The 21792-nt window shown below is 36.2% G+C and overlaps 5 protein-coding genes and 2 pseudogenes across 9 annotated transcripts in view; 3 read left to right on the top strand and 4 right to left on the bottom strand.

The window, feature by feature from the left end:
• The window catches only part of LOC104721664 (ADP-ribosylation factor 1), a 34781-nt gene extending 21117 nt beyond the window's left edge, over positions 1-13664 (top strand). The window contains exons 2-8 of one of the 2 annotated variants that reach the window (XM_010439698.3): positions 11538-11766; positions 11898-11936; positions 12036-12098; positions 12526-12656; positions 13010-13057; positions 13219-13349; positions 13430-13664. In XM_010439698.3, the coding sequence (XP_010438000.1) occupies positions 11664-11766; positions 11898-11936; positions 12036-12098; positions 12526-12656; positions 13010-13057; positions 13219-13349; positions 13430-13463 (549 nt within the window). In that variant the 5' untranslated portion in view covers positions 11538-11663 and the 3' untranslated portion in view covers positions 13464-13664. Of the gene's footprint in view, positions 1-11518; positions 11767-11897; positions 11937-12035; positions 12099-12525; positions 12657-13009; positions 13058-13218; positions 13350-13429 lie in introns of both variants that reach the window. The other variant, XM_087473166.1, reaches the window with a different exon arrangement.
• LOC104721667 (transcription initiation factor TFIID subunit 10) lies at positions 231-2938 on the bottom strand. 2 transcript variants are annotated; one of them, XM_010439704.3, is made up of 7 exons: positions 2480-2938; positions 1935-2036; positions 1769-1833; positions 1209-1271; positions 1013-1064; positions 865-915; positions 231-561 (listed from the first exon to the last, which is right to left on the bottom strand). In XM_010439704.3, the coding sequence occupies exons 2-7, from the start codon at positions 2025-2027 to the stop codon at positions 481-483; spliced, it is 405 nt and encodes a 134-aa protein (XP_010438006.1). In that variant the 5' UTR covers positions 2028-2036; positions 2480-2938; the 3' UTR covers positions 231-480. The 2 variants fall into 2 exon arrangements, with proteins under 2 accessions (XP_010438006.1, XP_010438005.1); XM_010439703.3 differs by having other exon boundaries at positions 2460-2658.
• On the bottom strand, positions 6847-7241 carry LOC109127228 (uncharacterized). The gene is given in 1 exon segment (XM_087471733.1): positions 6847-7241. A coding segment is annotated over 1 exon segment (96 nt). The 5' UTR covers positions 7098-7241; the 3' UTR covers positions 6847-7001.
• LOC104721665 (protein GLUTAMINE DUMPER 1 pseudogene) lies at positions 8618-9541 on the top strand (annotated as a pseudogene). Its single transcript, XR_015570632.1, has one exon. The product of XR_015570632.1 is annotated as a protein GLUTAMINE DUMPER 1 pseudogene (transcript).
• A 258-nt stretch (positions 13665-13922) lies between the features above and the next one.
• On the top strand, positions 13923-16213 carry LOC104721662 (SEC1 family transport protein SLY1 pseudogene; annotated as a pseudogene). Its single transcript, XR_015571439.1, has 2 exons — positions 13923-14105; positions 14190-16213. The product of XR_015571439.1 is annotated as an SEC1 family transport protein SLY1 pseudogene (transcript).
• On the bottom strand, positions 16200-19541 carry LOC104721663 (putative protein phosphatase 2C 59). Its single transcript, XM_010439697.3, has 9 exons — positions 19216-19541; positions 18846-19027; positions 18233-18360; positions 17814-17912; positions 17544-17702; positions 17200-17286; positions 17030-17121; positions 16750-16824; positions 16200-16654 (listed from the first exon to the last, which is right to left on the bottom strand). The coding sequence occupies exons 2-9, from the start codon at positions 18923-18925 to the stop codon at positions 16454-16456; spliced, it is 921 nt and encodes a 306-aa protein (XP_010437999.1). The 5' UTR covers positions 18926-19027; positions 19216-19541; the 3' UTR covers positions 16200-16453.
• Positions 19542-20526: 985 nt separating this feature from the next.
• LOC104727633 (peroxidase 46-like) lies at positions 20527-21350 on the bottom strand. Its single transcript, XM_010446725.3, has 2 exons — positions 21211-21350; positions 20527-21050 (listed from the first exon to the last, which is right to left on the bottom strand). The coding sequence occupies exons 1-2, from the start codon at positions 21320-21322 to the stop codon at positions 20638-20640; spliced, it is 525 nt and encodes a 174-aa protein (XP_010445027.2). The 5' UTR covers positions 21323-21350; the 3' UTR covers positions 20527-20637.
• Positions 21351-21792: the final 442 nt, after the last annotated feature.

Here is a 21792-nt window from a genome sequence, read left to right as displayed (position 1 = left end):
GAGCTGAGAAATTACAGAACAGCTTTTTCAATTCCTAATTCCAAAAGTCATTTACTATTTTATTTCCAAGGTAACTACTAACTAGCGCTGGCCACCTAAAATCAGAACCTGTTGGGTTTATCATTGCTTGCTAGATGGAAAGATACTTCGACCATGCTTTGGCTTCTCCCCAAAACGCCGCTTATCATTGTGGTTGTTCAGTCCTACACTATCCAGTTAATCAGAACTCATAAGAAAGAATACTTACCTTATTATCACGACTGGAGACTTACAAGAATGGAGGATAAGTGATGTAGAAAACCCAAACACCACTAAAGACACAAGTCAAGAAAACAAACAACAATGGAATATACATGTAATGTAATTGATGACTAGGAAGGCAACTGAGTTTTGTTTTAACTGGAAACACAACAGATAATCAGGGATCTGACACGCATTGGCCGTCCTTAGTAGGCAAAGATGATGAAGACTTCCTGGTTCCTATTCCTCCCTTGTCGCAGGATCCATTCCAGTCGAAGGGCTATCCGCAAAATATTCTGGATGCTTCACATTCACACCATACTGCCAAACCAAGTTTACTCATATAAGTTAGCTGTTAAGATGGGATGGTAAAACTTTACCTATCTACTGACCCTACTGCAATGCACAATATTAGAACCACTTAGGCATGTTTCTATGCATTTTATGTTGATTCCGTGATACTGAATTAGTTTCAGGCCATTTGTAGTTACTAGTTAGAGGAATGGTCAATGTCTATTTACAGCTTCAATAACTAAACAAGAGGCCTCTACATTTTCTCCTCATACTTTGGAGGTCTAAAGTCAGCACTGCTGGAAGCATGAAATTAGAGGAAGAAGCATTTACCTCACGCAAAGCTTTTGAGAGATCTTCCATAGTCAATATTAAACGCTTATCCTGTTTTAAGAAAATATTATATTGACATAATCCAAAACAAAATGACAATTCATATTTGTTGCAGAGGAAAACAAAACGAAAGTGCGCCAGATGTTACCTTTTGCTGTTTTTTGTCTTTCACAAATGGTGCTGGTCTAGCCTTGCAGTGCCTGTAATTTATTCACAGTTTGTATTATTCAGGAGCTTGTATCAATGCTTTAAGCTTTTGGAAAAATGTAGCTTACACATCTTTTCATACAAGTAAATATGAGAAAAGGGCATGGAAATTTGTGAAGAAGGGAATGAAAACTTACTGAAGGGCGTCGCTGGCAACATCTGCAACAAACTTTTGTGTAGCCACAGCAACTAACCTTATTCTGTCAAATAAGTAAACAAGATATCAGAACAAACAGGCAAGAATATATACAGGAAAGCTTATGACAAGAGTACAAAACTCAAAATACTTCAAAATATTAATGTTGAGCACTCAATTCGAAGGAAAGAGAAGAATTCACACATTATTCTAAGCATACAATCTGAAGTTTACATTCAAATTGCCAACCTTTATCAGTGCTAGTCCAACATGAACTTATATATTATACCATTTCACAGGAATGCAAACAAGGTAAAACCTAAATCCACCATGGAAGGGTATGATGTAATCCCAAAAGTAAATCCCAAAGACAAGAGTGCTGAACCTAAAGTTATATACAAACATATGACAAACCTAGTTAGTACATCTAAGCTGATTTAAACCAAGACATCTGATCTAACTGCTAGTAAACCTATCTAAGACCCAACAATAATTCCAATTACAACCACTGTTCTGCTCTTTTATTGTAAGTATCACATAAAACTTGACGGAAATACCTACAATCGCACGTCGGGGCACTGAAATCCACTCTTAGCCAAGTAGTGCTCTACTAAATCATCAGGAATCTGAAGGAAAAAACAAAAAAAAACAAATCCAGAACTCAATCAATTACATTACAGAGTAGAGTAGTGAAAAAGATTCTAAAATAGTACAAAGAGAAGTATACAGTAGGAGTATAATCCATCAGAGAAGCAAGGAACTCTGTAAGAGCAGCATCATCTTCATGCTTTGCCTCGCCAGATTGTTGGCCGTGATTCATCTCTCCCACCTTTTTAAGTTAAAAAAAAAACAAAGAAAAGATTTTCAAAAATCAGCACAACATTAGTAGAGAACTACTGAATTTGCAGGAAAAAAACAAAAATCGAATCAGCTATGGGAAATCAAGAAACCATCAAATTAGAAACTTCTACGAAACCTACAAAACAGATATATCATGATGATACAAGAATTTTGAATCCAGCTCAATTTACTAATTTTCCAGAATTCTTCTTATCTTCTGAAATCATAGTTGCTAAGAGATGAACTATTCCGGATCATTGTGTTGCAAAGATCACACACACATGAACGACTTGAAGGATAGCTAATAAGAGGATTATGAACAACAGAAGGAAGAAAAAAAAAATCGATACCACCAAACACAGTAAACCTAAATTCTAACGGAGGAGACCAAATTGAACGGGAAATCGAATACCGAAAACTCGGAATGCGAACCTAAACGAAGCCGTGAAGTGACAAAAAGCAGAGAATCGAGCACTAGAGCTAAAAAGAAGAAGTTTCGACGGATTTTGGCGGGGGAGAAGAAAGGATCGAAGAGTCGTCGACTAGTGAGTGAGTCCCTCCGTTGAAACCCTAATATTCTCCGACTCGAAGGCGAAGACATCGCTCCGCCGGTTAGATTAAATTTTAACAGTTGAAGGTGAATCTTGAGATGGACCTAATGGGCCTTTATTATTAAATTAGGCCCAAATATACTTTGCTGATAATGAAATTTTTACTTAGTACAATCTTCTCTGTTCCCCGGAGGATAACAAACAATTTATCCTTTTTGTGTGTTTTTTTTAATCTTCCCATCAATTTATTTATGGTTATTACCCAATTTAAAGAACAAGAAACAAAATATCTAAGAATATCCAACAACATCAAAAAAAAAAGATCTCAAATTGTGACGTTAGTCTATATAGTGTTCGTGAAACTGCATATATAGTGACCTTTTTTTTTTTTTTTTTTGGATGGGAGACAAAGAATATGACAATGAAAGCACTCCAATCAATCCACCATCTCTAGACGGAATATATAAAAGAAATGACCTACAAAAGCAGTTTTTGTTTTCTCCTTTGTCAACTCAGTCTTATTAGATTGAAAAAAAAAATTAAGTATATAGAAAAAGACTTAAGGGCTGTTCAGTTTTAATAGGAGGTTTGGATTATCGTTGGTTGGCCGAGGGCATCTTCTATATGTATTAGTTAAGAATAGATTGTTTTCCTGGATGGTTTTAGTTTGTTTCCTTTTGTATTGGGTTGTTCAGTTTAGGTTTGTCTTGCAAATGGGATCTCCTTCTATCTTTGTATCCTTTTAACGTTTTAGTATCGATCTTTGCTTCCCTTTTTTGGGTATTAGATTCTGGAGAAATTAATTCACCCGTGTATTCCACAAAGTTATATCAATAAAATTCTAGATGACAAAAAAAAAAATAGAAAAAGACTTAAAGGTAGTTAAGTTTATTCTACGAGAGAAGCAGGTGCTAAATTCAGTGAAGGATTAGACTAATTTTCTCAAAGAAATAGAAAAAGGATTAGATATGATGATGATACTTTATTTCACGGGATTCGATTTGTTTGTTTTTTTGGGGGTTAATGTTGGATTCCATTTGTTTGGTTACTATATATCCACTATAAGACGAAAATATGAAACCGTTAGTATGCGAAAACGTTATCCCTAATATAAAATAGGAATGATAGATAGTGATTTGTATCAGTGTTCTTGTTACGTTATAATTCGGTTTGAAATTCGATTAGGTATGTGTTTTGGCTTCTTTTAGATAGAAACACAAAACTATTGTTTCTTATATATGTGTCTTCGTAATATTTTGGATATGTAAGATTTTTCTGATTTGAAGGACACTATATATGTATTATTTATGTATCTACAATACATTCATTTTCGAAGTTTTATAAAAATAACCTTATAAAAACAAAAATAAGAGACAGTTTTTGTAAGAAGCCAGGTTACATAATTAATTATATATCTTTTTTAATAAAAAGGGGCCAATTAGAATCTGATGTAAACTATATCCAAGTCTCATTGTCATGAAAAAGGTATGATTTTAATTTGACGATTTTTAAAAAAGAGACGGTTGCTCACGTATAAGAATATTGTAGACTATAGGCTCAAACGAGCTATATGGATTAATCTCAACTTTCTCTTTAATTTTAATTATCCTTAATAAATTTGTATTTTAAACTTCAGTTTCACTTTGGAATTTCAATCTAAGAATGATTGTTTAAACTCAAATCAAATAAAGAAGAGCCGGAGAGGCAAAACATGGTGGCCTATCAAATCGGTTATTTCAGATGAGGCGAATGAGCATTGCTAATGAATGAAGCAATGTTCTTATGATCTAAATAGAATATCCACTATTGTGAATGTGATCATGACCATACTTTAAATTCCTCCTTGTTTTCCTCGCATCAATTTTATCTTTATTAGTAACTATCCTTTATTATTGTTTACCACCAGTAACGTGAAAATAAAAGACCCAACAGACAAAAAAACAAATAGAATCTAAAATGGTAGAAGAGAATTTTTGTATCTAAATTTTGCAAATAAATCGTGTCTACATACTATACATTTTTCGTATATGTAAAAAAAAGAATACATAAATGGTTTGTAGATTGAATTTATTAATTCAAATATATATATATATATATATATTTATTTATTTATTTTTGTTTAATTAAGTTCAGACTTCAGATATACATAACACTAAGATCAAATGAAGTAATCTTAGCATAATAGTAGCTAAGCTGAAAGTCGTGACTCATGAGTTGTAGTAGGGTTAAATACTACTTTTTCTTTAGATTTCATCATTTTGATAATTAGACTTCAGAAATTTGTGGTGCATAGTTTAAAAAATTGGTAGTGCATAGTTCCTTATCTAGAAGAGAAGTTTGTACGTCACCACACCCCAAAAACTCAAGTTGGGAATATATTCTTTTGCTTATTTAAATAATTAAGTATGGTTTTTACCCCCATCTAGTTTAATACAATATTTTTGTCGCTAATCCTCATCAATTAACTAACTTTATACTAATAAAGTTGGAATATAAACAGCAATACTATAATATATTTATGTGGATGTAATCTGACATGAGCTTCCTTTGGTGATTGGTCGACTCTCGCCAACAATTTCTATTATAGTTGAAATGTATTTAAATCATTTAAAATTTTGAATGAAAGTTACTAATAAGAAAGAAGTGGCCGTTCAAGTACAAAAGTGGAATCCGATTATCCACCGAAATTGCAATTAAATATTGGAGATTTGTTTTACGAAAAAAAGCTTTGGCTTGCTATATTTTTATAATAGACAAAATGATATGCATAGGAATAAAGTTTGTGGAGTATTTCATATCCAAGTGGCCTTGCCTCATACGAAAAACTTGCCCTTTAGGTAAAGCAAAACAACGAGCGAAATGGATATTGCTTAAATAATAACAGAGTTTACATGTTTCGAATTTTTATATGTCTTTAGTTTTTAATAATCTTGTTCTAATTAAGATGCTCTTTTAGCGATCATCGAATGTACTTTGGGTATTAGTGAACTCATAGTTTTGATATGATAGAAATCACACCCTTCAACTGATTTGGTTTGTAGCCTCAATCACCACGGCCTAACATCTTTCGATTCCTTTCCTAACTTACATGTCCATATTCGTCTTGCGGCCAGTTCAATGATTAAATAAGAATTCCACCATCGTCTAACAATCTGTTCATATCATTCGGATTTTTTGAACGTTTGATTTTGAAGTACGAGTATACGAGAGTAGCGACGATAAGTACAAAACGACGAGCGGTGATTGTCCGTGCTGAAAAAAACGTACCCTCTACTGCTAAAAGGTGTGCAAGTGCAAGTGGAAGCTGACGAAACGTGGGACACAACGAAATTATACAATCCTAATATTTTCGATCATGTTAATAGTGATTAATGGAATTAATGCCAGTGAACACTATGGCTATGGTCTTCTTATCCCTTCGGGGTTTTTATTGTTTATTCTTTCCTAATTCTTTTTTTTTTTTCTGTTTGGTAATAAATTATGTAGCAGATACTCATATTTAATTTTCTTTCTTGCTTTGTTCTATGATTCTCTGTGTTAAGTTTTTATAAAGTTACTGACTTGAACTTAAAGAAACTATACAAAAAATCATATCGACAAAATATTGCGGTGATATTCCAAAGCGAATATACCAACATCAACGAAATTTCTTATAGTATACGTTATCTGAACAAGTTATGTTTATAAAAATGTTAGATTCTTAATTTATAATCTTTCCAAAAACAAAGCATTAAAAAAAAATTGTGGCAGAAACAAGTAATGTGGGAAAGTATGTGAGATGAATATAAAGCAGAAATTAGTTAAAGAAAAACTTAGGAAAAAGGGGAAACCAAACCACGTTTTTCAAATTTACCGTGGATATTGGATAATTCTCTAGTAAAAAAAAAAAAAAAGACTAATCCAACTAATAAACATAGTAGTCTACAAGACTACAGCTACACTGAATCAGACATCACATATGTCATTTGAAATAACAAATGTCAATCTTTACGATCAACTATCATATGATGTGGTGTTTCGCCACATAAACAACATCAGATCTTAAATTATCTTATGATCTTGTCCTTTTTTTTTTTTTTTTTTTGGCTTTTTTTTGTCAACTGATTTTATTAATAAACTTGGTTTAAACCAAGCTAGGATACAAGGTACAATACTATGCCCAAAAGAGGGGAGGTTTAAGCCGGCGGACTACAAGAATGTCCCTGGAAACTAAGGCCGGAGGAAAACAAGATTTCCCCAGAAACTATGTAAAACCAAACATAACAGCAGCATTTGATAACAAAAACGAAAAGAAATAACAACCTTAATCTAAAAGCACAAGCAACCGGCCAAAAGATCTTAAAGGAAACAATAGAACCAAGAGAGCAAAGAACCTATTCTTCTACCGCACAAACGAATGAGATTTACCAAGGATGCCCACGGCCAACTCAAAAATAACATCAACCACCTCCTAACACGATGAGAGCCAATCTCTCGTAACCAAGGACCAGGGACTTCATAACACGGCAAGCAAGACCACTCACTTCCGGAAGTGACGACGACGTTGATACGCCCAAGAACGTCAAACTAGAAGTCTTCAAAACGCGAGGAGCGAGACTTAACTTCTCGAAGAAACACCAATCTCATAAACGAAACCGACGAAAAAGGAGAAAGCTATCACCCACTAAGCACAACAAGAAGAAAAATGAACTCTGCAAATTTAAGATTCTACCATCATATTCAAACAAAACGAAACTTCTGCCTAGAAAGGAGTCGAGACATCCCAATCGAAAGCTACTAAATCTGCTCGATACTACTAAGGAACACCATAAAACTGCCACTACCAACAACCAACTAAAACGATTCCATCTAACTCTAGCAACGCGTCGAAGAAGAACGGCCAGAAGACCGGCTTACCGAACAACAGAAACAGAGGAGACCATGGCCATGGATTCACGAAGAACCAAACCTCGAGATCCGCCAACAAGAACAGAGCACCCGCCAGATCTACAGATCTCGGACACCCAACAACAATCCTCTCTGGAGAAGCTGACCACCAACATAGCCAAACACCCTCGCCGTGAAGATCTACTATTTCCACCAAAGTAAACTTTTCTCCAATGAAATACAAGAGAAAGATGAAAAGCAGAACCATAAAACAAAAGCACAAAACGAAAGGGGAAACCACTCACGGCGTCGGCGAGAAGCGCCAACTACCGGAGTGACTTCCCGGTCACAGATCTGAAAAAAGACTAGGGTTTACTTTTGAGAGAAGAGAACGGTACTCGAAAGAAAAAAAAAGGGTTTTTCGATTCTATAGTCTTATGATCTTGTCCATATCCCATAATTCAAAATTAAAGAAAAAAATGGAATCATAACATAGCCTGGCTAAAAAGCCTAGAGAGCAAGAAAAGAAAAGAAGAGAGAGACTAAATATATAAGTACATATGTCAAATCAAAGCACGAAGGCCAATTGAAAATTTTGGAAATAATGAAGAAAAAGAAAATGAGATTGTTGGCCCTTTAACCCACAAGCTCTCCCTCAAATCACCTTTGTTCGCTATTATTATTGTGGAGGCATTGTCATATTCCACTCTATACCTCAACTCCAATATGCTCTTTCACTATGTCCTGATTAGCTACATTATAATATATATAAACAAATATATATCAAAATGTCTACATGAACAGATGGATAATCACATCGATGCCTGCCTGCCTCCACCATTTGTACGGACTACGTGTATATCTCAACTCCCAAAGAATGAAAAATAAAAAGTGGTTAAGTGTCCACATATATGTTGATGATACATATGAAACGAAACGGTTAATCATAACACTGTCGATTTTATTTTTTTTGCCCCTGTTCAATAGTATCAATCAATTAACAAGAGATTTAATCAACTTCACTTATCTGCTATAATATATATTATTAAAAATTGTTATATATTTTTATAATCAAATAAATACGTTATATTTTTGAATTACAAAATATAAATACAGTACGTTGGTTATCATTAGGGACTTATTAGTGTTAAAAAAAGAAGAAGTTAATTCCACTAAATTCCATCAATTTAATAAGATCGTCACTTTCTTTGTCCCCAAGTTGTTCATACCTATAAATACGTCTCCTTACCTTCTCCTCTGTTTCATACTCATCTTTCCATTTTACACAAAACCCAAAAGAGAAAAAAAGATACTGCACAACTACAAGAACAACAACAACAACAAAAATGAGACCATTGAGCGTTCATTCGAGGTTGGAAGGTGTGGCAACGCACCCCACGTCGGCAACATCAGCCTCCGTGAATCACCACGGAATGGTGCCGCAATCACCGTGGCACTCGCCGATTCCTTACCTATTCGGCGGCTTAGCGGCGATGCTTGGACTAATAGCTTTTGCGCTTCTCATCCTCGCTTGTTCTTACTGGCGCCTGTCTTCCTCCGGCGAAGAAGATGGTCAGAACGTCGATGAAGAGAAAGAGAGCCGCTCTGGGGATAAGGCGGCGAACGGAGCTTACGAGGAGAAGGTTCTTGTCATAATGGCTGGAGAAGACTTGCCTAGGTTTATAGCGACGCCAGCTATGAAAACGTGTACATGTGGTGGTCACGAGGGTGAAATGGTCATTTCCAAAGAGGGTAGTGTTGTGACCGACGAGGAGGAGAAGATGAGAGAAGGCGAAGAGAAAGTGAAAGATACCGGCGAAGCCACTACTACTACTACTCCAAGTCACTAAGCCTTTTTGTTTATATATACTTTAATTTTTTTTTCTTTTTTGAGAGTTTTCTGGAGAATTGTCTTTCGCATAAGCCATGATTCCTAGAAAATGTAAATTTTACTAGAGAGCAAAATTTTGGGTTTTTTACTTGTTCTGTAGTGTTTTATCGTTTGCTATATTAAATCCTTTTTGTTCCAAATTCTGTAGTTTGAGGAAATATTATTTAGTCACTTCAGCCACAAAAAGATTGTAAAATGCGATTTAATACGTGTACATGTGTGTACATCCACCATATATATTAGGATTCGAGTGTTAAAAAAAAAAATCATTACAACATCAATATATTTTAAGAAACCACTTTTAAATATTTTTGAGTGGAACAGTCACAAAGATTGCTTTTTGTAAACCTTGCATGTACTTCAAACTGTTGGCTGTCAAAACAGAGAGTACTGTACTTCAATCTGTTGACAGCGGAGTTGTTTGTCTGATCAATCTGCCAGTTTTCATTTTCTTCCCCGCTTTTAATTTTGGCAAGATTTATTTCCTCATTTGGGGAGTCATGATAATCTTCAATTTAAAACTTAGAAACATTCGCTGTACATGTAAATATCAGAAACAAAAGTTGATTACGTAACGACATAATCTCTATCCATCATAATAACACTTAATCGGAATTAAATCTAGCTATGCCAATTCCGATTTTCACCCATCTATTGACTTGCAGTTCCGTTTATATCAAAAGTTATCCAATTCCGATTTTCACCCATCTATTGACTTGCAGTTCCGTTTATATCAAAAGTTATCTTACTCTTATGATCATGTAGTAAAACACTCGTTAATACAATTAGCTCACTAATTATATAAGCCAGTAACATTTCATTCGCTTTTTGGTTTTTTTTTTACATCTAGAAGACTTAGGTTTATTAACAAAAATGTACATCAGTGGCCTTTTTTCTAGTCCTTTGAAATCGTACATGAAAATAAATCATACATGTTCAGATATAAATAAATCATACATAGTCTTAGACTATAGTTCCACATGAAAATATCGATCTACATCGACCGTTCTCCAGAACTTTAAGCCTAAAGGTTGACTACAAAATCTTTAAAAACTTAAAAATCTATTCGACTTGAAAAATAATATCACCAAAAAAAAAAAAAAACAGTCTGAATAATATGCAGTCACATAGTATTAGATTACTAATAAATAACCAAAAAAATACATCAAGTCAACTGGTATTCTCCAATTCTTTTCAGCAAAATGATATCCTCCGTTTCTTTTCGACAAATTAATATTCTCTCCATTAATAAGAACAACAATTAGCAAATATTACAAAGAAAGAAAAAGAAAAAGCAATTAGCAGCAAATCGTTTTGCTCAAGCGTATCTAGTTTAAGATATTCTGTGTTTGTGTGCGTGAAAGAGTTAACATAAAGGGACACGTTTCAGATAGTGGATGGGTTGAGCACTTGAGTTTATAATACTATACTACTACAGTACTACTATAAAACAAAACAGAATTGGATTCTATTTTGACATTTTTTACACCCTTGAGTAGTTGAGCTGTCGTCCTTCGCGGCGCCGAGTAGCCGCGTCCGCGTCTACTACATAAAACTTCTAAACAATTCTGTGTTTTTTTTTCTTTTCACTTATTACATTCTTTTTTGGATATATTTATGGTGTATGTTCCCGTAAAATTTTACAGTCTGTTATTCTAGACTGAGTTCTCGAAGATATTGTTCAAATTATCTTTTACATTTGTTTTTTTTTTTTTGTAAGAATTTAAGAACTTTGTAAAAAAATTGTGTGACATCATGATCATATCTAATAAAAATTGTTTTTTCATTACATCTCTTTCCGACTATATAAAATACCTTTAAATATTTAAAAAAACATCTTCCATGTGGTTGTGGACTAGTTAAACAAATAATGGCCATCATTATAATCTTGGCCACTAGCAAAATTTACATAATAAATACTATAGTTTATGAGGATTAGTCAAAGTATGTGGGGTTTTCCAGTGAAAAAAAACTAAGTGGGGAAGTCAAATTGCACAAGAAATCAAATTACTCACGATCTCTAAATAAAAAAAAAAAAAAAAAAAAAAAACATTATGTGATTTTCTTTTAGAGGAAATCAGTAAAACCCATATCCATATACTGGGCTCAGATGATTAATTTTGGCCCATATGTAAACCCGCTGGCTGATTCAGAGGGTTTAAGAAATCGCTAAATCTCGGAGCTATTTCGCTCGTCTTCCTTCCTTCCACTGCTCTTCTTCTTCTCTGTGAAGAGAGAGAGCTCGATGGTCCAAGAGACGAATCTCTCTTAGATCGTATGATCTGATCCCGATCAGAAGAACAAGAATATGGGAATCGTGTTCACGAGACTGTTCTCATCCGTGTTTGGAAACAAAGAAGCTCGTATCCTCGTCCTCGGTCTCGACAATGCCGGAAAAACCACTATCCTCTGTAAACCATTCTCTCTGAATCTAAACTCACTTCTGAGCATATAGATGATTTAATTGGCTAGGTTTTTTGATTTGGACGTTTTTGTGTTGAGTTGCATTTTTTTGTTTGTTGGTCTCTGTGTGTTTTTTTAGATCGGCTTCAAATGGGGGAGGTGGTCTCCACGATTCCGAGTATGTACATCTCACGATTTTATCCGCAATGGATGAAACTTTGTTCGCAGCTGATTTGAGTTTCATGTTTGTCAATTTTGCTTTTGTTCTGATTTGCAGCAATTGGATTTAACGTTGAGACTGTGCAGTACAACAATATCAAGTTTCAGGTCTGGGATTTAGGTACGTTTCCATTATGTGTGTTTGGGGTATGAAGATGTTATATTATGATGCATTAAGCTTCTAATTTGAGTTGCCTCAGAACAGTTTTTGATATACAGAGAAGGGAGACATATATTGTATATGCATTAGATAGATATTGATCAAAGCGTGTTCTTATGGATCCAGTTTGTCTTATTTAGTGTTGACTAGTAGTAGATTTTAAGGGCAAGTGATTGATTAATCACATGATAGCAGATCTAACTCTAGTGACACTGTGAGAAACTAGAACATCATTGTATATGGAAAGATGGTAACACGATGTCCATGATTTTCATGCTCTATATTATCATCTTTCATACCATGAATAGCTGTGACATTAACATGTGAATTAGAAGAGTATTCTATTGCTTCGATGGAGAATGATTAACTAGAATTTTCTTGTGAGCAGGTGGACAAACGAGCATCAGGCCATATTGGAGATGCTACTTCCCAAACACACAAGCAGTGATTTATGTTGTTGATTCAAGTGATACAGATAGAATCGGAGTGGCGAAAGAGGAGTTCCATGCAATTTTGGAGGTAAAAAACTGCTTAAAGTTTTCTCTTCCAATGTAATTGGTTTAAAACTCTCTTGATAGATGACGGGAAAGCTTTCAGGGTTGTAGCTCTACTGGGAATACAATACTAATTCTGTTTAGAAACTGTTCTAGACGCTATAAATGTTGCTACGCAATGTTCTTTGAGCGTCAGTAAGCCTTGTGGTAGATGTCACCAAACTCTAGATCTCCCGGGTTAGTACCTAAGGGGTAAAGCCAAAGCCGGTGTAGTCAAAATTAGACATTCTTGGGAAGGGAACTGGTGATCATGACTTGTTGCTATAGAGAATGCTTTTATCACTGAGGCTTAACTCGTGTTTCGGAATCTATTTACAGGAAGAGGAATTGAAAGGTGCAATGGTTCTTATATTTGCAAACAAGCAGGTTAGTATTATCTATGTCAAGCTGTTTACCTCACCGCTAAGTTCCAATAAATTCACCAAAGCCACTGTTCAATCTGAACCTCATAGAGAGAATCCGTACCACATGTGTTTGGTTTTTCATATACTGTATGTAGTGACAGTTCTGGTTATGTTATATAACAGGATCTACCAGGTGCACTCGATGATGCAGCTGTGACAGAGGCCTTGGAGTTGCACAAGATAAAGAGCCGTCAATGGGCAATCTTCAAAACTTGTGCTGTGAAAGGCGAAGGACTTTTCGAGGGCTTAGACTGGTAAGCACATGAGAAATAATAGTCCCAGAAAGTTTTTTTGTTCAGCAAAGCTCTCAAATATGCTTCTTCTTCTCCTTCAGGTTGAGTAATACCTTGAAATCAGGGAGTGGCTAACATCATCTCTCACCACGCAAAGTAGCAGTGTGTAATCATCTTCCCTAGTGCTAGTTTTGTATTCTTGGTGCAAAGAGTTGATAGCTTATCAATTATAGACACAATCTAGCTCAATACCGACCTTGTGAGCATTTTTAACTCGATATACACAAACCCACAAGGATTACAATTTTTCCTATTGTTCTGCTTTCTTTCTCTAAACTTGATTGCTCTTTCACTCAGAATCGAAGGTTGTATCATTTCCTAACTAATATTGTTTTCGTACATGTTCCATAGAATGATCATATTCAATTAGCTATTTTGTTGTTGGTAAGAGACAATGTCATCATCTATCATTAGCTCAATCTAAAACCTAAAATCATAATCCGATTTGGGTTTAATCTTCTATTTTTCAGTTTTGGGCCTTGAAGGGATTAGCCCAGTTGATTATGTTAGACATTAATTTACTGTTATGCCATCGTCTTCAATGGTATGAACTTTGGTATCAATAGAGACAGTAGTGGTGCCTCAAATCAACCAAACTCTTTCTTCCCCATCCTCTAATTCTATTGTTAAAATACACAATCTGGGATTCTCAGAATTTTCACTAACACATTTCCTACAACAGTTCCATGGCTCTCAATCTCCGCCACAAACAGATGGGTAACTTTTTTTTTTTTTGCTCCTCAAGTTTTGCATGGTCTCAATTTTTTTTGGTTGATGTTTTATACGTTTGGTTTTTTGCAGAATGTGTAATCCGGATGCTGAACCTGAACCAACCTCTGAATCCAAACGAGGAATGTTACAAGGCCTTGATTTCGGTGAGAAGATCATCGCTCCTCTGATGCAAGTGAAGGATCTTCTTAAACAAGGAGGCGTTACACTTCCTTTACACATCGATAAAAAAGTCCGATCACCTGTTCTTGATGCAGCAGCCGTCTACTTTCTCCAACCAACTCAATCCAACATCGATAAAATCGTCTCCGATGCTTCCAGATCTCTCTACCACACCTATCACCTCAATTTCTCGTCTCGTATCCCTCGTCCTCTCCTCGAGAATCTCGCTTCGGGGACTCTGAAGAACTCCGGTTCCGTTGCGAGATTCGCGTCGGTGCATGATCAGTATCTGGAGTTTGTGACTTTGGAAGATAACATGTTTTCGCTTGCTCAGGACTCTGTTTATCTTCAGTTGAATGATCCATCAGCTGGAGATAGAGAGATCGAGGAGATTATCGAAAAGGTCTCTAATGGTCTCTTCTGTGTATTGGCAACGCTTGGTGTGGTTCCTGTGATACGATGTTCTCGTGGTGGACCAGCGGAGATGGTTGCTTCTTCGTTGGATCAGAAACTTAGGGATCAGCTTCTGTCCAAGAACAATCTGTTTACCGAAGGTAGTGTTGGTGGTGGTGGAGGAGGTTTCATGAGTTCGTTTCAACGGCCTTTGTTGTGTATTTTCGATAGGAACTTTGAACTCTCTGTTGGGATACAGCATGACTTCAGATACAGGCCTCTTGTTCACGATGTTTTGGGTCTAAAGCTTAACAGATTGAAATTGCCAGGGGAAAAGAAGGAAGCGTTTGTAGACAGTTCAGATCTGTTCTGGTCAGAAAATGGTTCTTTAGAGTTTCCTGAAGTCGCTTTGGAGATTGAGACACAGCTGAACAAGTATAAGAAAGATGTGGAAGAGGTTAATAGGAGAACCGGAGGTGGTGGGAGCGGTATTGCAGAGTTTGATGGGACTGATTTGATTGGGAACACTAAGCATCTGATGAATGCTGTGAACTCACTTCCTCAGTTGACTGAGAGGAAGCAGGTGATTGATAAGCATACTAACATCGCGACTGCGCTACTAGGAGAGATCAAGGAGCGGTCTCTGGATGTGTTCACTAAGGTAGAGAATGAGATGATGGTGAGAGGTAGCATAGACACGAGCGAGCTTCTATCTGTTTTGAAAGGGAAAGGTACAAAAATGGACAAGCTACGGTTTGCCATCATGTACCTAATCTCCTTGGAAACCATCGACCAGGCTGAAGTTGAAGTTGTTGAAGAGGCATTGCGTGAAGCTGAAGCTGATACAAGAGCGTTTCAGTACGTGAAAAAGATCAAGTCTCTTAACGTGTCTTTGGCAGCCTCGGCAGACTCAGCAAGCAGAAGCAACATTGTTGACTGGGCTGGGAAGCTTTATGGTCAGTCTATAAGCGCAGTCACTGCAGGAGTCAAGAATCTCTTATCAAGTGATCAGCAACTGGCGGTGGCACGGACAGTTGAAGCCTTAACTGAGGGAAAACCAAACCCAGAAACCGATTCATACCTCATGCTGGATCCGAGAGTTTCGAAGTCAGGATCTAATGGTAATAGCTATGTGAAGGGGCCTTTCAAAGAAGCCATTGTTTTCATGATTGGTGGAGGTAACTACATAGAGTATAGCAGTTTGCAGGAGCTCTCGCAGCGACAGGAGATGGCAAAGAACATTATATACGGAGCCACAGAGATCCTTACTGGAACTGAGCTTGTTGAGCAGCTCGCGGTTTTGGGACAGAAGATGGGACTGAGATAGAGAAGATAAGGATTAAGATTGAGTATTAGTCAGGTGGATTGGTTAGTCTGGTGTTGTTGGGTGGCAGTTGCAACTTTTGTTTTTACTATTTTATTGTACTCGTTTTCACCTAATATTTTTGTCAACGCCATTCACTTATTCATTTTAAAATTTGATTGATATCAATGTTGTAAAAGCAGGTATATCCATGAAACCACAAATTTCTCAGACAAAAGGTAGAATGAATCAGAACTTGTACTAATACACTTATTCTATGTTTCGCTACATGCCCAATTAACAAATGTATAACAAGTAACAACAACAAAAGATATAACACGACACAGAAAAAAAACGTTCGTGTGTGAGTTTTTTGTCTGTATATTCTTGAAAACCTTCGACCTTTCTATAACAATATATAATCTCCCGGATTCACCTGTTTTGAGATCACACCGAATGGACGTTACCAATGTTAAAACTAGGTTGATGAGTCCGGATTGATACCATGATCGATTGGGACACTGTTGCTGCTGGAACCTACTCCTCCTGCTTGGTCTGAAAAGAAACGTACGACGACACAAGTTATGTTGTCTGCACTTCCTCTTTGGTAAGCTTCCATCATCAGTCTCTTTGCACCTTCCTCGGGATCTTCTATCGTCTTGATCATGCCTACGGCTTCCTGAAAATAAAATTTGAGCAGAGACGGGATGGGTTTTCAAGTCTGAAGATTGGAAATTTTAATAGGGAAGCTTAGAAATCAAACGGTAGTTCTACCTCGTTAGATACGACATCCCAGAGACCATCACTTGCAAGAATGAGAAACTCGAGAGAGCTATCAACTTTCTCCTCCTGAGATTTAACTTATGCTAATGAGTGAACGAGCGAAGATTGTTGAAGTTATTTTAGAAAAATAGTGTATGAGGTAACACAAAATAGTCACTTCATTACCCCATAGCTAACTTGATCAAAATTCAATGCAGGTTAAGTTAAATTGGTAATAACAAGGTGTCAATGTTTAAAAATGTGGAAGGAAGTTTTGGCGTTAAGTCAATACCTGTATCTCCGGATCAGCAACAACATACTGCTTCAGCAACCTATCGCCAAATGCACGAGAAACAGCAAGAACTCCACCAACTCTCCATGTTCCTTTTAGCATAATTCCAGTTAAGCAATTGATATATACACTCAAATAAGAGAAGTTTCCATTAAAAAAAAGTTTCTTACCAGCCCACATGACAAATCCTCCTGCATCCTCAATTCTTTGACGCTCATCACTTTGATCAGGCTTGTGATCTCGGGATACAGCAATAGCTTTGACAAAAGAATCAAATTAGTACCACACAAAATAGAGGGACTTATTGCAAATGTCATATATAAGGGCTATCATGTGATTATAATTATTAGGGGTTAGTTATGACTCGAAGACCTGCATATACTGTTTGACAAACTATCAATTTATATTTCGCTTTGGATCTCTTAACATTCAACTCCTAATGACTTGGTCAAACTGCATGCAATGTGCAATCGTCAAAGCAGGGAAATTTGGTATAAAAATGAACAAGCATTACCATTGCCACCTCTGCATATAACAGCTCTAGAGTCCCCTACATTTGCAACAAGTAAACGGTCACCAACTAAGATGGCTGTTGACGCTGTTGAACCAGCATCTCTGTTCTGACTATTTTCTGATTTGAGAAACTCCGAGTCTGTTTGGTTGTATGCATCAGCTGAAAAAGAGAAGCAAGCAAATGAAAATAATAATCAGAAGGATAAATTAGGCACCTTGATGTGTCTATTTAATGAATTATCTGGCTAACAAGATCATTAGTTAAAATAACCTATAGCTGCTGTGGTATCAGAGATGAACTTTGGATGCCTGATCAGGTTACTGAACAGATTTTGCTTCACATATTCAGCGGCACGTGCACCTCCATGACCTGGATATAAACATTAGCTACATAACCATATTGCCCTCTTTAGAGCACCTTAATATGTAAAAAATAAGTAAAGACGATAAATGCTTAAGGCTATTATTTGATCAATAGACGTTTACGAATTATGGTTCCTATGTACCAAGAGAAACAGAACCTTACTAAATCATCAGTTTACCATATGAAAACTCAGAACTTATATGTCTAATTCTACATAATGATAAGTGATACACAATTCTCCATATGCTAGAAAGTACTGGAAATTGTTACATGCAAGATAAAGTCAGCAACACATTAGTTCCTGTAAATCAGAGAGACATGTATACCGTCAAAGACACCAAATAGACCAACTATTTCGCCATCAACGCCATCGATTCTAGTCTCATAGAAGTCCTCCATTGAAGATCTTTTACCAGGAGAGCTTGCATATCCATAGCTGAACTTCCCGTTTTGACTGCATATATATATATATATAAGTTTACAAATGTCGTCATCACATTAAAATCTATCTAAACAATAAAAACTGACAGCAGCAGCAGCATCTACAGTCACATCACATGTCTAGGAACAATGCCAATGCCTTAACATATAATTAGATATCTAAACTGCAGACTTACATACGAATCACGAGTTCTACTATAACGCCAGAGTTAAGAAATCAACCAAGACAAGGTATCAAATCAGAATTCAGAAGGATAATAAAAACTAGACAGGAGAAGGTAGATTGCTAAGACATGATTATTCTCTAAGTTCTTCAACAACATAAGAAAAATGTAAGACATTTACTGAGAAGAAGAAACTCCTCTATCCACCTAAGAGAAAGAGATCTAAATGTTCCAATCTAGATTAACTGAAACACATCTCCAAAAGCAAGTATAATAATCCTAGAACAGCATAGAAACGATTAAAGTGGGACAAAAGGAGTAAAAGAGATCAAACCTGAGGCCGCCGCCGCTAACAGGTCCATCGTCAGCATGAACCTGACTCGAAGATGACAACACAGAATTGAGATATCCCATAACTCCTCAGAAAGCCTTCTTATTGTCTTGATCGGAGCAAAAAAATTTACAAATACAAATCTGAAGCTGATTCAGCTTCCTTTTTTATCCACCAATCAAACCCTAACAATATATCACCAGACAAATTAACAAAGACGAAATCGAGCCATGCTTTATAAAAAGCCAAAACACGACTTATGCACAAGATTGAGCAAAAAATTCAAGAGCAGATAAAAATTGAAAATGGGAAATGGATTGAGCACAATCAGATCGAAGAGATGACGAATTAGGGGGAGTAGTTTTGAGCGTACCTGAAGAAGAAAGAGATGAACAAATTCAGCAGATTAAGACCCGAGAAGAATTAGGGATTCGTCTCCAATATAGCTCTCTCTCTCTCTGGTCTTCGTTTTGAAAAATAAAATGACGAAGAAGAAGAAGAAGAAGAAGAAGAAGAAGAAGAAGCTGATTCCTCCATTTGTATCATCATTATTATCTACTTTTTTTTTTTTTTGCTCATTATTAGTAATTAAGAATAATTAAAATTAAGTATATCCTAATTATTAGAGAAATAAATATGTATATATTTATATTGTCATCTGTATAAAGGAAAGAAATATCTCGTGGAGGGGGCCTAATTGTGTGCCTTAAAAAGATGATTAAATTAATACTATTCCTTTGAGGATATTTTTTGTCAACTTTACTGTGAAACCAAGTCAGAACGAATCAACCGTCCTTCTCACTGGATATTGACACGTGGTATTCACATGCAGATGCGATTGATGATGTTCTACGATTTCTTCTCACGTCAATCATGTACTGCCTGGTACTAGTACTATTTATTACCCCTTCCTTACTGCGTAGCGACATACAACACTAAAAACCTTCACATCGAGCCATTTATTAGTCAATCACTTGTAAAAATCATTTATTTCACTTTCTTTCTTGCTTCCTCATACAAATGTTCTAATTTTAAATACTCCGTATTATTAGTTTCCGTCTCGTTACTCAAGGACTCGTCCAAATCGAAAAATGTGTTTCCCATTTTCATACGCAACTTTATAAAGAGTATCTCTCCTGTGGGACAACTGACCTACCATTTTCAAAATAACAACCATTTACTCCTGTGGCCATGAAGTTCGTTCCCGACTGTTGCCATAGTTGCAAGCTCATCTACATTGTTAAACTCAAGTTTCCATTGAATCCATTCAATACGTCAGCTATATGAGCTATGCTTGTGTCATTGTGTGTTTGCCGGTGAGAGACCAGAAGAGTGTGTTGGCTAGCTTGGCCTTTAGGGTAACAACAAGCTTTGAGACTCTTTCAGTGTGTTTGTGCGGTTTGCATTGAGTAGAAACTGACATCTGGCCTCGGTTTTGTCACCCTGGAAGGATTAAAGAGAAGGAATGAAAGTTGACAAGTGTTAACAAATCTTTTTTTTTACATATGTTAATGTTCAAATTGCAATGTTCAGAATCACAATCTCAATTACCAATCTAAGTTTACAATTAAGTTTTGAGTTTACAATCTAAGTTTTGTTTTGAGTTTTGACTAGCCATGAGGACTAAATCAAAAAATTACCAGAGTTTCATTGGTCCAGCCGATCACTGTTCTCAATTACCAACTAAATAAACCTTATTATACATTTAAAATTAAATTGTGAAACCAAAATCCAATCAAACCAGACATTGTTACATTACTAATCAACGACAATTAATTACAAAGCGGAAATGATTTTAGTTAACGGCAGAACAAGTACGTCTAATCTCACCATCTTCACCAACTCTCACACCAACCATACTCAGCTTCACAAATGACTCACTCCATCTATGAAAAAAGATTTCCTCATCACTCGCCAGTGCCTCCACCATCTTCCTCGTTCGATCATCATCCATCAGTGCAGAATCCGTTTGAATCAAACCCTTGTGCGTCTCCAGATTCCTATAGTACTGATTATCGAATGTCGAAGATGTTTCCGGATCATTGCTCACCGTCAATGACGAAGATTCTGAAGACGAACACTTGTTCATTAGTGTCTCTGCGTATGACTTGTCGAGAGACGCGTCGATCAGCTCTAAACTCCCTTTTGAGCCTTGTTTGAATCTTCCATTGAATGCGTTGCAATGCGAAGCCCCAATCGTGTGTGCTCCTGAACGTACATTAACTATTAAGAAAACAGAGTTCAAACAGAGCTTAACCCATATAATCAAAGTAGAATGAAATAACCAATCCAGTTTAGTCAATTCTTGTAGAATGAAATAGTCAATCCGGTTTCATCATATAGTCAAGAAACATTGACATATATATACCAGAGAGAACGACGAGATCTTGAATAGACAAGCCTTTAGAAGAGAAGGCATCGATCATTTGGTCGAGACTGAAATCTGTGTCGATTATGTTCGGTCTTACGTTTGCAGCCATAGATACTCTCCCGTCTCTCCTCCCTGTCAGAATCAAACTAATACTAGGTTAGAATTGCCCCTGACCTTGATTAACCGGATATATTCATTGGACAACTACTTGGTTTAGTTATTGCTCAATTTTGGCATGATATGGTTAACCATCTTTAGATTGATTGGTAGTACACACTACACAGTGATCTGTCATTGGGTTTTCAACTTAGATTGATGGAAGAAACCAAAACCAAATGTTAGATGGAGGTAACGATGAAGGAATAGGCTAATACCTCTCAATGTAGCCCTCTACACAGCCATTTTAGGAAAGTGTCCTTCAACCTAATTGAAGCAATCAAGCAAAAAAAAAACAGAACGTTCATAGAGATTCTAATGAATGTGTAATTTTATTGAACATACATAGATCAGCCTCACAAACCTTTTGCTGATCTAATGATATCTGCAACCTCTCTTCCAAGCTCAGTATAAATAACTTTT

Source organism: Camelina sativa, chromosome 11 (genome assembly GCF_030686135.1).
Source record: "Camelina sativa cultivar CO46 ecotype springtype chromosome 11, ASM3068613v1".
In the NCBI taxonomy this organism is placed as follows: Eukaryota; Viridiplantae; Streptophyta; class Magnoliopsida; order Brassicales; family Brassicaceae; genus Camelina; species Camelina sativa.
The sequence above is the reverse complement of the archived record's forward strand: the minus strand, read 5'-3'. Positions and strand labels throughout refer to the sequence as shown.

What these genes read in the sequence shown, in the direction of transcription:
- LOC104721667 (XM_010439703.3), bottom strand. Translation starts at nt 2,648, where the DNA reads ATGTCTTCGCCTTCGAGTCGGAGAATATTAGGGTTTCAACGGAGGGAC. An exon ending in GTTCGCATTCCGAGTTTTCG is followed by an intron (nt 2,037 to 2,459) that starts GTATTCGATTTC and finishes TAACTTAAAAAG; the next exon opens with GTGGGAGAGATGAATCACGG. An exon ending in GTTGCCAGCGACGCCCTTCA is followed by an intron (nt 1,065 to 1,208) that starts GTAAGTTTTCAT and finishes AATAAATTACAG; the next exon opens with GCACTGCAAGGCTAGACCAG.
- LOC104721663 (XM_010439697.3), bottom strand. Translation starts at nt 18,925, where the DNA reads ATGGGATATCTCAATTCTGTGTTGTCATCTTCGAGTCAGGTTCATGCT. An exon ending in GTTAGCGGCGGCGGCCTCAG is followed by an intron (nt 18,361 to 18,845) that starts GTTTGATCTCTT and finishes ATATATATGCAG; the next exon opens with TCAAAACGGGAAGTTCAGCT. An exon ending in TGATACCACAGCAGCTATAG is followed by an intron (nt 17,703 to 17,813) that starts GTTATTTTAACT and finishes TCTCTTTTTCAG; the next exon opens with CTGATGCATACAACCAAACA.
- LOC104727633 (XM_010446725.3), bottom strand. Translation starts at nt 21,322, where the DNA reads ATGGCTGCAAACGTAAGACCGAACATAATCGACACAGATTTCAGTCTC. An exon ending in AGATCTCGTCGTTCTCTCTG is followed by an intron (nt 21,051 to 21,210) that starts GTATATATATGT and finishes ATGTACGTTCAG; the next exon opens with GAGCACACACGATTGGGGCT.